Consider the following 12,743-nt stretch of genomic DNA (forward strand, 5'->3'; position numbering starts at 1 on the left):
ATGTCTCTAATTGAGAGACCTTGATTAACTGCTCATCCATGCTGTAGAATATGTCCTACATAAAGTTCTATACTTTATGTTATTATGGTACTACACAGTTCAGTCGGACCGGGTTTAACACTAGTTAAGCTCTCGACGTGGGTCAATCAGAGGCATCTGAGCAGCCATCTGCTGGGGACAGGAAAATGCACCCTTTCCCTTCCCCTTATGATACAGCCATAGGTCAGAGATACATACCCATGCAGTCGTTGTTGTGCGTGAGTTCGAAACCAGGGAAGCACAGACAGTTGTAAGATCCCACAGTGTTCTTACAGGTGCCGTTACCACAGGGCTGTCTGTCACACTCGTCAATGTCTAGAATACACACAAACACACACACAGAACAATATGGTAGTGGTTAGAATGACATACAATGGTGAGATCATGAAAAACGTACATACAGTAGCATTAGTGCTGCACAATTCATCGAAAAAAGGTTGAGATCTAGTTTCAGACACCTATGCAATCTCATTTTGTGAAGAATTCTTGTGGAAGAAAATCGAGATTCACATTTGAGCAAGAATTGTGCAGCACTACATAGCATAGTACTGTATGTGGTTGTGTGACTAATTGGACAGCATTCTTGTGCGGTATATACAATTGAAACTGTTTAAATGTTTTATGCTGTGTCATCTGTTTTTAATAAAGTACTCCAGGGGATTCCAAATCGCATCCAAGGACATCCGTAAACAATGGAGAAGTGTGTGTGTGTGCGTGCGTGCGTGCGTGCGTGCGTGCGTGCGTGTGTGTGTGAGTAAATTCCTTAATTATTGAACTGAAATTTTAATTAATCCATTTCTACACTCTCCGAGTTAAATGAACTCTGAGGATTTAACTAATTATCATAACATATTTTGCAGAATCAGGTGAAATACAGTTTTGTGCGTGTGTGCGTGCGTGCGTGCGTGCGTGCGTGCGTGCGTGCGTGCGTGCGTGCGTGTGTGTTTTTAATCCATTGAGACCTGGAACGCATCCATGTCACGTTATTGTTTAACCCCTTTTGGTGTTTTAAACATTATGTTATAATTTAGCTATTGAAAAATAGCAGATCTACAAGCTCATAGCGCGCCACCGAGTGGCGCGCTATGAACTTGTAGGTCTGCTATTTTTGAAAAATCGTTAAAATGTGCCTCAAATCTTTCCGAAAATTGTCATGATTTAGAAAACTTTTTTTTTTTAATTTCGACGTCAGGCCTGAATGGGTTAAGCATTGTTTTAGACTCACCCATGCACATGGTCTGATCAGCGGTCGCCTTGAAGCCGTTGTGGCAGAGACAGCGGTAGCTGCCCTGGGTGTCAATACACTCTCCATGGCTGCAGACGTTGGGAATCTCCTGGCACTCATTACGGTCTGTGAGGGAACAAGACAGACAGAGGGGACAATATCAGAACAATATCAAGAACAAGACGGAGAAAAACATAGTAAGTGAATTATATGCGAATGTACTAGTACTGTACAAAGTCAAAGTCAAAGTCAGTGAGTGTGTGAGTATACTTGCTAATGTGTAATGAGTGCAAAGTGCAAAACTCATTTCCGCACATTAAAATCCTGGCAATGCTGTTAATGTAACTCTGAAAGCGTAAATGGACACATAAATGAGCACACAGGATTTTACTGTGCAGTACAATCTATCCATAAACTATAATATTAATTTCATTCAGTCGAAAGCAACGTCTAGCATAAAAACAGGAAACCAGTATAAATTAACAACTTTGCCCTGTTCAGGTCTCCTTCCTCAACCATGAAGACAATGTCGTCATCAATTTATCCTCCACAAGGGTAAATTGATAGTTCCCCTTACAGCACCGGAACAATAAACATGCCCAATTGCCCTCCTCCTTGTGTCTTGGAAGTGACACATCTCAGATATTAGTCCCATCCGTTACATACACCAGACTCACCCATGCAGGCCCCGCTGGGGGACAGTTTGAAGCCAGGCGAGCATTCGCAGCGATAGCTTCCTGGAATGTTGATACAGTTGGCGTTGCGCTGGCAGAGGTTGTCGCCACTGTTGCACTCGTCAATATCTGAGTAGGAGGGAAAATGGAGATATCAATCACAGACTCTATAAGTGTCTCATCAGAGCCGGGGTAGCTAATGTACTGTAGTGGGCAGCAGGGGAGCAAACAGACTGGCGCCATTTTGGCTCCTGCTCAGTAGAACCGGTCACTGACTGCCACTGTGTGATTGAAGGCCCTGGAAGGCGACTGCAGGCTCCCGTACACAGCCAATATACTTGTCCTTACAAGAGGATAACTCATGTGGGAAAGGAGAGTATTAACTGCACTGAGCGGAGTGATTGTAAAACGGTCTTTCCAGTGAGTGAATGTCTCCGTCTCCGTCTGTGTGTGTGTGTGTGTGTGTGTGTGTGTGTGTGTGTGTGTGTGTGTGTGTGTGTGTGTGTGTGTGTGTGTGTGTGTGTGTGTGTGTGTGTGTGTGTGCCTGGGTGTGCGTGCGTGTGTTCGTGTGCATATTTGTCTGTGCACGCATTAGTGTGGAAATTGCACTAAAGTTGAAGTGTATGAGAAAAGTATGTCCACATAATGTTTGAAGCAGAGCCCGGAGATGGTTTAATGGTTTGTATAAAGGAAAGGACACGCACGCACGCACACACACGAGAAGAGAGAAACTTACATACAGTAGGCTCAGTAGGAGAGGTAGACAGAAATGGGTGAAGTTATTTGCACTGTTCAAACAGTGAACAGTGCAAATAATATGTAGAATGACAGAACTCGAGAAAATGATGGCTTTCTGTCATTCTAGCGAGACATACAACTAGAGTGAGAGAATGGAAGGGATTCAAAGAGATAGATTGAGGGCGAGACATAGAGAGATTTCCATGATAGCAGCTTGGAGATACAGTACATATATATATTTTTATTATTATACATATTCAGTATCTTACCCTCGCAGATGAGCAGAATGTTGTTGTAGCTGAAACCCATTGGACACTCACAGCGGAAACTTCCAATCTGATTGATGCACACTCCGTTGGCACAAATACCTGGGATCTCTCTGCACTCGTCAATATCTGCAGGGTCACACATATCAAGAGGAAAGTTCTGAGCATATTACTCTTTCAACTTCGTCTCACTATTTTGGGCATGACATCATAATAGCCGAGAATATTCAAAGATTCTCAAAGATTTTCAAAGAAATAAATGTGAAAAATAGCTGAACTACATTTATATAGCTATTGTATAATACTGTAGCCTGGTACCCCAAAATGTTACTCACAACTACTTATTTGGTGTGCAGATTTTATTTTTATTACATGGAAACATAAACACAAGTTGTAAAAAGAACTTATCATGCCAAATGCTTAGGATCGTAGGATCTGATTGTAAACGTTGATGCTTTGATGATCTTACCTATAGGTTTGCCAGTGTGTATGTCAATGATGAAGCCAGGAGCCTGGTTACCACATAGCAACTGGTACTCAGCTACGGTGGGCAGAGAGAGAAGAGTCAACACATGAAATTAGGAACAAATGAAAGGAATGAAAACATTGAATTACTATGTTAATGTGTTGTACTTGGTACCATCACTCTTCTGTAAGTAAGAACAGCTCAGGGTTTTTCAAACCTTTTCATGTCAGTAGCCCCCCAAATCCACTTTCCTTTGACAAACACACACAAAGTGTTTGTGTGTGTGTGTGTGTGTGTGTGTGTGTGTGTGTGTGTGTGGTAGGTAGTACTCACAGGTAGCAGGCGTGGGGCAGGCCTCACAAGGTTTATTCCAGGCTTTGCCCACGTTGTAGGCACAGCAGCACATCTTCTTGGTCATGTTGAATGACAGCTCGTTCTCACACGTGTCATTGTAGTTACGGTAACACACGCTCTTCCTCATGTCTGTGAAAACAGTTTTGGACATATGAGGTTTCCACACAACATTATATGTATGTATTTATATATTGCCTTGTTCAGAGCAATACTGAGGTCTGCAATGGTCACTTACCCATACAGTTGTTTCCTCCATTGACCTGCATGTATTCAGGGGGACAGACGCAGGTGTAGTTGCCCAGTGTGTTGTAGCAGGTACCAGGGCCGCAGATTCCAATGTGGGTTGTGCACTCATCAATATCTACACAGGAAAATGGAAATATGCGGTGTGACGAAAGATGACAAAAGGGCAAACCTGACCCTGAGGCTAGTCTGGCACACACAAAGCGATATAATGATTCCATGAAATAAACGCTTGCATCAATCAAGCCATCCACCTCTTCAGTTTCTTACCCTCGCAGATGCGTGTTTCTTCATTGAGGTAGTAGCCTGCTGGACACTCGCATTGGAAGCTGCCAAAGGTGTTAACACAGTTACCGCCCTGGCACAGGCCTGGAAGCTCCTGGCACTCATCGATATCTGGGGCACATAGACAGCATTGCTCAGATATTTTCAGCAGTAAGATTGATTTGATAGCTAGTAGAAGCATACTGGAGATAGATATACAAATATTGTGTTTCTAATGTACTGCTGTGGAGAGTGAAACTAATGTACAGTTTGGAGGCTCGCAGGCTGAACGTTAATTGCCACTGTGCAATCAATAAACCGGCAGAGAAGATGGATAGTTTACCTTCCAGGATAACAGTTATAGGGTTGGGCCTGAATCCCTCTCCTCCAGGGCACAACGTCTTGTACTCCGCTACAAACAACACAGAAATATCCAGTCAGTGAATGTGACTTTAAACACGAATTCCAGTCTGGAGAAGAAACTATCACGTTTCACCAAAGTAAAACTATATAGTGGAATACCATCAATACATGTATCAGTCACTCAGTCACTCAATCAACCAAATATCAATTAACAAACAAACAAACAAACATTGCATACTGGAGTTGGGGGCGGGGCAGAGTTCACAGGGGTTTCCCCAGGCTCCACCCAGGGAGCAGCAACAGGAGGCTCTGGTCACGCCCACTCCGATCTCTGCACTGCAGGAGATTCCTCCATCTCCACGTGCCAGAGTATCAAGGAAACAGTTGCCAACTCTGGTATCTGAGAAGGAGAGAGAAAAGGAGTTACACACTTGGAACAGTATCAACACACAAGTTTTTTCCTTCCAACAGGCAGGACTGGGAAAGAGACTTTGATATGTCTTTGTGACTGAAAGTTATTTTCCAACGGGTTTGCCTCATTTCACCCTTGCCTTAGATTTATGACACCACACTGTGGTGACCACAGTATTCAGATGTACTCACCCACACAGCCCACTCTGGTGGGGTTGAGCTCAAAGTCACCCGGACACTGGCATATGTAGCTCCCCGGGGTGTTCATGCACAGCCCGTTAATGCAGTTCACTGGGTCTGCACACTCGTTGATGTCTGCAACACGTAATGACACGCAGCAATTTAACAACACACATTAACTAGACTTAATGAGTCCATATTCTGAGGTTAAAGAGAAAGGAACAAATGTGACATAATATAGGCTATAACATCAATTATTTACTGTACATGAATGATCTTGTTTATCCCACAAGAGTGCTGAGTTTGCACTGTGCACATTAAGGTGATGTGTAGAGAGGTTAAGAGTTGAAGGAAATAAACTAAAAGCTAATGTAGATACATAATGGGTACTTATTTATACATGTAATGGTTGACATTTTGCAATATAAATGCATCATAACTAGTAGTAGCACTAGTATAGCACAGTGACACTAAAGGACTTACCTAAATACATTTACAAGCTGGTTCAAGTTGGTAAATATTTCAACAACAACGACAATCCAGTCATAGCTTATATTTTGCTTTGTTTATTTCTCTGCTATTCAACATGTATTATTAACTAGTTAAAAGCTACGCTACTAACTCTGGGACATTTTATCACTGTTCAAAGTATGAATGTTTCTAATAATATTATGCATATCAATGTCATTAAAAGTAAGTTTTAAGTTATACTAACCAGTGCAGTTTCCTCCACTTCGGTCCAGTTCGTAACCGTCATCACACACACAGCGGAACATTCCTGGAAGGTTCTGGCATGTTCCAAACACGCAGATGTTTTGGAAGTTACACTCGTCGATGTCTACAGTAAAGGAGACAGTTAGCGAGAATATTAGCACTATGATGGAAAAGAGAGGAAAGAGCAAAGAAGAAGCAATGGTGCAAAGCATACATGGGCAACTGGCGGCCACATGCGGCCCCCACCATCACTTAATGTGGCCCTCAGGTTAATATCAGAATACTGATATATTATTGATTTGCAAACATGACCCCGTTCAATTACTTCTAAATTATCGTTTAGAATTAGTAGTTTAATGAGTAGTATTCAATTGTTATTTTCTTACAGTATGTGCAATGTATTTGTATTTAGTTCATAAAGTAAACATAACTATAATTAGAGGCATTTGAAAGGCATTTGAAATTAAATAAAAGTTGAACTTTTCAGGATTTCAATTCAAAAATAGGACCCCCCCCCCCCCCCAGGATTTCAATTCAAATACCGGTAATAGCAAAAAAAAAGCGTACACATTTCAGGATTTTGTTCTGTAAGGCCAGATGTTTACGATGCCGTCCCACACTATGAATAGCAGATCTACAACCTCACAACATGGATGTGATGGGTTGTGAACTTGTGAGCAGGTTTTCTGAGAATAAATGACTGGAAAGATTATAGGTAACTGGAGAACACAGATTGCATCAGACATGATCAATAACATGGTGTCATGGTGTTCTTTTTCTATGAGCCAAGATGGCTTCTTGTGACAGTGTGTTTACTGTACCTTGGCAGGCCTTGCTGTCTTCTGTAGGAGTGAAGCCCATCTCACACTCGCAGCGGTAGCCCCCCGGAGCATTCAGACAATGGCCATTCTCACACAGGTTCACATTGTCTGCACACTCGTCCATATCTGAAATGGAATGTGCAGCGAGTGAATTCAGTGCATTTGATGAAAGATCTGTGCATGATGCTGTGGATTGTTAACATGAAACATATAGGGTTAATCAGCGTTTCAACACTGTTTGCAAGGACAGTGTTTGTCTCATACCTGAGCAGGAGTAACCATCTCCATTGAAGCCCTCTTTACAGGTACAGCGATAAGATCCAGGTGTGTTGACACAGTCTGCATTCAGGTTGCAGTTGTGGTCCTCTGCAGAGCACTCATCCTGGTCTACAGAGAGATAGAGAGAGACAGACAGACAGAGACAGAGACAGAGAGAGACAGAGAGAGAGACAGAGACAGAGACAGAGAAACAGAAAGAGACGGAGAATGTCATAAAATGACTTCACTCCACAAGTTGGGTCACTTTGGCTCAGTTTCTACTGAGCCAAATTAATCTACTGAGTTGAATTAATACTGAGGATTTCACTGTGTAGGGGTAGAATTATTCGCGATATTATACAGTATATGGACCTCAGTTACAGTAACTGCAATGAATAATGTGAAGATGCCCTGTACTTACCCACACACTTGATGCCATCTCCCACCCAGCCATCTCTACAGTGACACCTAAAGCTTCCGGGAATGTTGACACAGGCAGCGTGCATGTCACAGTTATGAGCCCCAATCTCACATTCATCAATATCTGAGGAGGGAATCAGACAATCACTGGATGAATAATTGGAAATGTTGCATTAATGCAATGGATCAGCACTTTTAGCGAACCTTTAAGTGAGATGTTCATTCAAAAGCAGCATGAGTCAAATAAAACAGATAAAACTTGACTTCTAAAATGAATTACTGTGTGTGTAGTGTGTAGACGCAGCCTGTATGTAGAGGCATCCTGTGTGGACATGCTCACACACAATCGTATATAAGTTAACCCCCCTCACTTAGCTAACTGTACCTCGATATTTGAACAAATCATACCAAGCACACTGGCCCATGCATACGCCGTAAACATGTGCATAAATGTGCATACACATAGAGATACATGTACATGTATACATTCATACAGCACAGTGCGCACATATACTGTACATGGATAGTATTTAGAAATACGAAACATACACACAGCAGCTTCAAGCACCTCAATGTGTGCTATGGTTAATTTACATACTTTTTTATTTTTCTTACTATTCTTTAGTATTTCTTGGTATTGTAATTCTTGCCGCTGCAATGGTGTGGAACCAAAACCAAAGAATGTTACTCTTGTGTGCTTGCATATAAGATGTAATAATAACAATGTTGAATATGGAATCTAAATGTAAATGTAAGGTTTGATATGAGTCAAGTTTAATGATCCTTAACATTGGGCTATACTGAAATAAGAGAATTGTTCAAATCACCAACGGAGCAGTATATATAAGCCAACATTGGCTTACATACGGTACTTCATGTACTCCAGTTTTCCTTTGTTTAAGAGTTTTCCATAAATAAATAATCAGACCCTGTACTGTATGCATGGATGAACCCTCTCCTTCAGCAGTTGGCAGAGAGATGGGCACATCATGGCCCAAACCTCTCCATCACAAATCTGCCCTTGTTGTTTGACTTGTGTGTGCAGCTTGTACCTGTACAGCCCGTAGAGCCCTTCTTGACAAAGTATCCCAGCTGACAGTGGCAGATGAAGGAGCCCTTGGTGTTCTCGCAGTCACCATGGAGACAGATGTTTGGGTTCAAGTCACACTCGTTCACATCTGACGGGACAGACACAGACATTATTCCATTGTTCTTGGCCTTGGAGAACGGACTAACGGAGAACAATTCTGACAGAGCAAGCCACTGCTCAAGTTAATATATCATCATCGCTGTCGGGTGAAAACCTTGCATGTCCATTTGAAATGGAAGAAAATAACCTGTGTTCCAATGGGACCATTCCAATTGTTGCCCAGACAGCGACGATAAAACGATAAAACTATGGGGAGAGTAAGACATCTCTAGCTCCTTGTTACTCCTGGGTAACGAAGAATGTTTCTCTCACCAATACAGGTCCTCATGTCCATGGAAGCCATGAAGCCATCATAACAGAGGCAGCGGTATTCTCCGGGGATGTTGGTGCACTGGCCTCCATCACAGATGTCTGGGCTCTCCTCGCACTCATCGATATCTGATCAATAGACGGCAGGGATAGAACTGATTGCACTGCATGCTACATATTTATGTCGGAGATATTTTCTGGATAGATTATGTGAATAATAATATACTGTTCATGAACATCCACATTCCCTGTGTCTCATTACCTGCACAGGTCCTGAGGTCAGGCATGAGAGCATAGCCTTCGCTACAGCTGCACTCATAATTGCCGTCTGAGTTGGTACAGTGGGTGTCACAACCTCCGTTCATAATGGTACATTCATCAATATCTGCAATGAGAGGTCACAATTACATGGTTAGGTTCAGTTCAAATTTAACTTAAATGTAACATCTTTACTCATAGTCACATGCGTCATACAATAAATAGAGAAGCAAAACAAAGTAGTCTATATAGCATAATACATTACTGCAGATTAGAACATTAACCCATTTTGGGCGGGAACCCCTTTTGGTGTTAGCATTATGATATGCTTTAGCTATTGAAAAATAGCAGATCTACAAGCTCATAGCGCGCCACCGAGTGGCGCCCTACGAGCTTGTAGGTCTGCTATTTTTGAAAAATCGAAGAACCACTGACATAGAAACATAGCTTTTTCAGAAAACTGTCAGGATGTAGAAGACATTTTTAGAATCTGATCTCAGGTCAAAATGGGTTAAGTACGTGGGGTAGGGGGTGACTGATGTATTGACTAGATCGACACGCAACAGGTGTGCAGTCAGTCACACCCAGTGAATCGACCCCCTCCCCCATCCCTCAAAGTAATGTTTAGAGTATGCAGAGCTCCACTCACCAACACAGCCCTGGCGGTCCGGCGTGGCCTGGTAACCCGTGTCACACGAGCACTGGTAGGTTCCCACCACGTTGACGCAGTGGCCATTCTTACACAGGTTGTCACTCAGCTGACACTCGTTCACATCTGCAACAGACAAACCATCAGAATGTCCATTCGGGAAGTTCGATCATTGTTCAAAGTATAATACATTATGCCATGTGTGATGTACTGTACAACTGGTTCGGAAATATATGGTTGCTTTTATGATTACTTGAAAATAAATATTATTTTATGGGTTTTATTGCTGGCCCCAAGACGCAGAGGAAATACCATATACAATTTCTCAGGTGTTGACAGCAGTGGTAGTTTTTCAAACGGATTGCCATATAATAATAATTGTTGTTATTATTATAACAGTTGTTGCTCAGGCATTTGCCAAGTACATGTGCACATACAGTACCTGGAATATGTCCTCTGCATTTACCCATCCTACAGGAACTATTAGGAGCTGTGGTCGCAATTAATGCAGTGGTTGAGTCTTTTAACTCAAGGACACTTCGACACTCAGCCTGGGGGGCGATGGAACCGGGGACGTTCCGATTCCCAGGCGTCCGTTCTACCTCCTGAGCCACACGCTGCCCATATGAGCTAAGGATGATGTATTGCACCTGTGTGTGTGTGTGTGTGTGTGTGTGTGTGTGTGTGTGTGTGTGTGTGAGAGTGTGTGTCTGTGTTTTATTGTACTTTTACTAGTGATGTATAACACCCACCTTCACAAACGGAACCATCGATGCTGAGTGCGTGTCCAGGGGGACATTCACAGTCGTAACTCCCTTCATTGTTCAGGCATGTTCCTCCACGACACAACAGGGGGTTTCTGTCACACTCATCAATGTCTGCCAGGATACAGGAAGAGAGGGATGACCCAAAGACAGAAGAGAAAGAATAGAATGGAGGAAAGAAGGGGGGGGTACAGTACGGAGACATTTAGGCAGACCTTTGACTGTGATTGGACACTTCTGTGTTTTTGTGCACATGGATGATCCTGTTCAAGTGTGTGTGTCCGTGTGCATGCGTGTGACGGTGTGAGTGAATGTAAGAGATTGTGTGTTCCTGTGTGTGTATGTGTGTGTGTGTGTGTGTGCGTGCGTGAAGTTGCATCAGTGCGCGTGTTCTGCCAACTCACCCATGCAGTTCTTCATCATCATGAACCCGCTCTCATAGCCCTCTAAGCACTCGCACTCAAAGCTTCCAGGTGTGTTGACACAGGCCCCCTGTCCACACAGGTCCGGGGAGATACGACACTCGTCGATGTCTGGTGAACACACAGAACACAGGAAACACCATGCATCATTACATCGCTATGTCAAAATATAGAAATAGAGCGGACGTAAACTGAATTCAGCAGTCAAGCATGGAATCTAAGGAGTTCTTATTTGTGTTCTTATTTCCCCTCTGTCCGTCCATACCTGTGCAGTTCCTCTCCTCTGCTGTGAGAGCGAAGCCGTTATAGCAGCGGCACTTGAAGCTGCCGATGGTGTTCCGGCAAGTTCCGTGACTGCACAGGCCGTTGAACACCTTACACTCGTTCACATCTAAGAGAAGGAATACGTACAGTGTTACCAATAAGCTCAAAATATTATATGCCGTACAGTACACAGTGACACACAGCACAAACACAACACCTAGAATACTTTACACTCTTAGCATCTGGGGTAGGACATGAAAATGATGGATTGGTGCTTTAATGTTTAATCTAACGTGTTTAATAGTACACAATGTAATGCTCAGACGGATGAGTAACGCTAATGCCTCTTGCCTTTGTAGAAGGGTCGGCCAGTCAGTATGTCCCCTCGGTTGGCGAAGCCGGGTCCTCTGGGACAGATGGCCCTGTACTCTGCTGTGTCTGGTTTGGGACACTCCTCACAGTCGATACCCCACGCAGCGCCCACGGAACAGCAGCACATGTCCACGCGGTAGCGGCCTGGCAGAGGCGCGCCACATTCATCCTCATGCCACTTCATGAAGCACTGCTCGCTACGCACATCTAGTGAGGAAGAGGTCAGAGGGTAAGATGTATGACAGTATGAAAGTACATGAATAATTACAAATTTAAAGGGTGAATTTAGTCTAAAAATTAGTCATTTGAGTTATATAGACATATTAGTGTTAATTTATCCCTTTGTAACTCTGTGAGTAAAATGAACACTCCTTATATAGATTTATAGGTACTGTATATCATAATGATATACTGTACCTATAATATGGAAGTTGTCTCTTTACCATTGTTGCCAAGACAAATACATGTACATTTCTCGCTCTGTGATTAAACGTATTACACAGTTTATTTTTTATTTTTGGCTAGCATGAGCTCAGGTTGTGTCCTCTACTTGCCTACACAGGTGCGTCCGCTGCCGTCCAAGGTGAGGCCCTCAGCACACTCACAGCGGAAGGAGCCCTGGGAGTTCACACAGCGGCCATTGGTACACACTCCGGGGAACACCTCACACTCATTAATATCTACAGGGCGGAGGACATTTGTTAGGTGACACAGTGACACGGTGACACTGTAACACACATGCACGCACGCACGCACCGTGACGCACAGACGCACGCACGTACACGCACACGCGCACACACACACACACACACACACACACACACACACACACACACATGATTGTACACACAGCTAATGTCTACTTGGAGAACGCCGAAGGATATTAAAAGGACAAAAGAGACAAATATGAAGTAATGGGCTTTGGCATTGTGTGTATAGTACACCACAGGGATGTATGGGTCTGTCACGGCTGATTGCACCGCTTGTGTGCTCTCATGTCATGTCACAAGGCCAACTTACCTTCACAAATGAGACCTTTCATACGAGCGAATCCCCGAGAGCAGGCCGTGTCTGGGGAGAGACAGAAAGAGAAACCTATGTTGATTAATGTGTCTGTAC

The 12,743-nt window shown here is 43.3% G+C and overlaps 1 protein-coding gene across 1 annotated transcript in view; it reads right to left on the bottom strand.

Annotated features, from left to right (window-relative positions):
- fbn2b (fibrillin 2b) overlaps positions 1–12,743 on the bottom strand; it is a gene marked incomplete at its 5' end in the record, with an annotated part of 82,107 nt that overhangs the window by 13,435 nt on the left and 55,929 nt on the right. The window contains 25 exons of the mRNA XM_079506335.1: positions 238–354; positions 1,265–1,390; positions 1,942–2,067; positions 2,946–3,071; positions 3,412–3,483; positions 3,742–3,891; positions 3,998–4,123; positions 4,276–4,401; positions 4,613–4,681; positions 4,871–5,032; positions 5,236–5,358; positions 5,939–6,061; positions 6,759–6,884; positions 7,023–7,145; positions 7,438–7,560; positions 8,489–8,614; positions 8,899–9,024; positions 9,158–9,280; positions 9,803–9,928; positions 10,555–10,680; positions 10,971–11,099; positions 11,254–11,379; positions 11,604–11,831; positions 12,179–12,304; positions 12,645–12,695. Of these exons, the coding sequence (XP_079362461.1) occupies positions 238–354; positions 1,265–1,390; positions 1,942–2,067; positions 2,946–3,071; positions 3,412–3,483; positions 3,742–3,891; positions 3,998–4,123; positions 4,276–4,401; positions 4,613–4,681; positions 4,871–5,032; positions 5,236–5,358; positions 5,939–6,061; positions 6,759–6,884; positions 7,023–7,145; positions 7,438–7,560; positions 8,489–8,614; positions 8,899–9,024; positions 9,158–9,280; positions 9,803–9,928; positions 10,555–10,680; positions 10,971–11,099; positions 11,254–11,379; positions 11,604–11,831; positions 12,179–12,304; positions 12,645–12,695 (3,105 nt within the window). The remainder of the gene's footprint in view (positions 1–237; positions 355–1,264; positions 1,391–1,941; positions 2,068–2,945; positions 3,072–3,411; positions 3,484–3,741; positions 3,892–3,997; positions 4,124–4,275; positions 4,402–4,612; positions 4,682–4,870; positions 5,033–5,235; positions 5,359–5,938; positions 6,062–6,758; positions 6,885–7,022; positions 7,146–7,437; positions 7,561–8,488; positions 8,615–8,898; positions 9,025–9,157; positions 9,281–9,802; positions 9,929–10,554; positions 10,681–10,970; positions 11,100–11,253; positions 11,380–11,603; positions 11,832–12,178; positions 12,305–12,644; positions 12,696–12,743) is intronic.

This window comes from Electrona antarctica (assembly GCF_951216825.1).
Source record: "Electrona antarctica genome assembly, chromosome: 7".
NCBI lineage: Eukaryota > Metazoa > Chordata > Actinopteri > Myctophiformes > Myctophidae > Electrona > Electrona antarctica.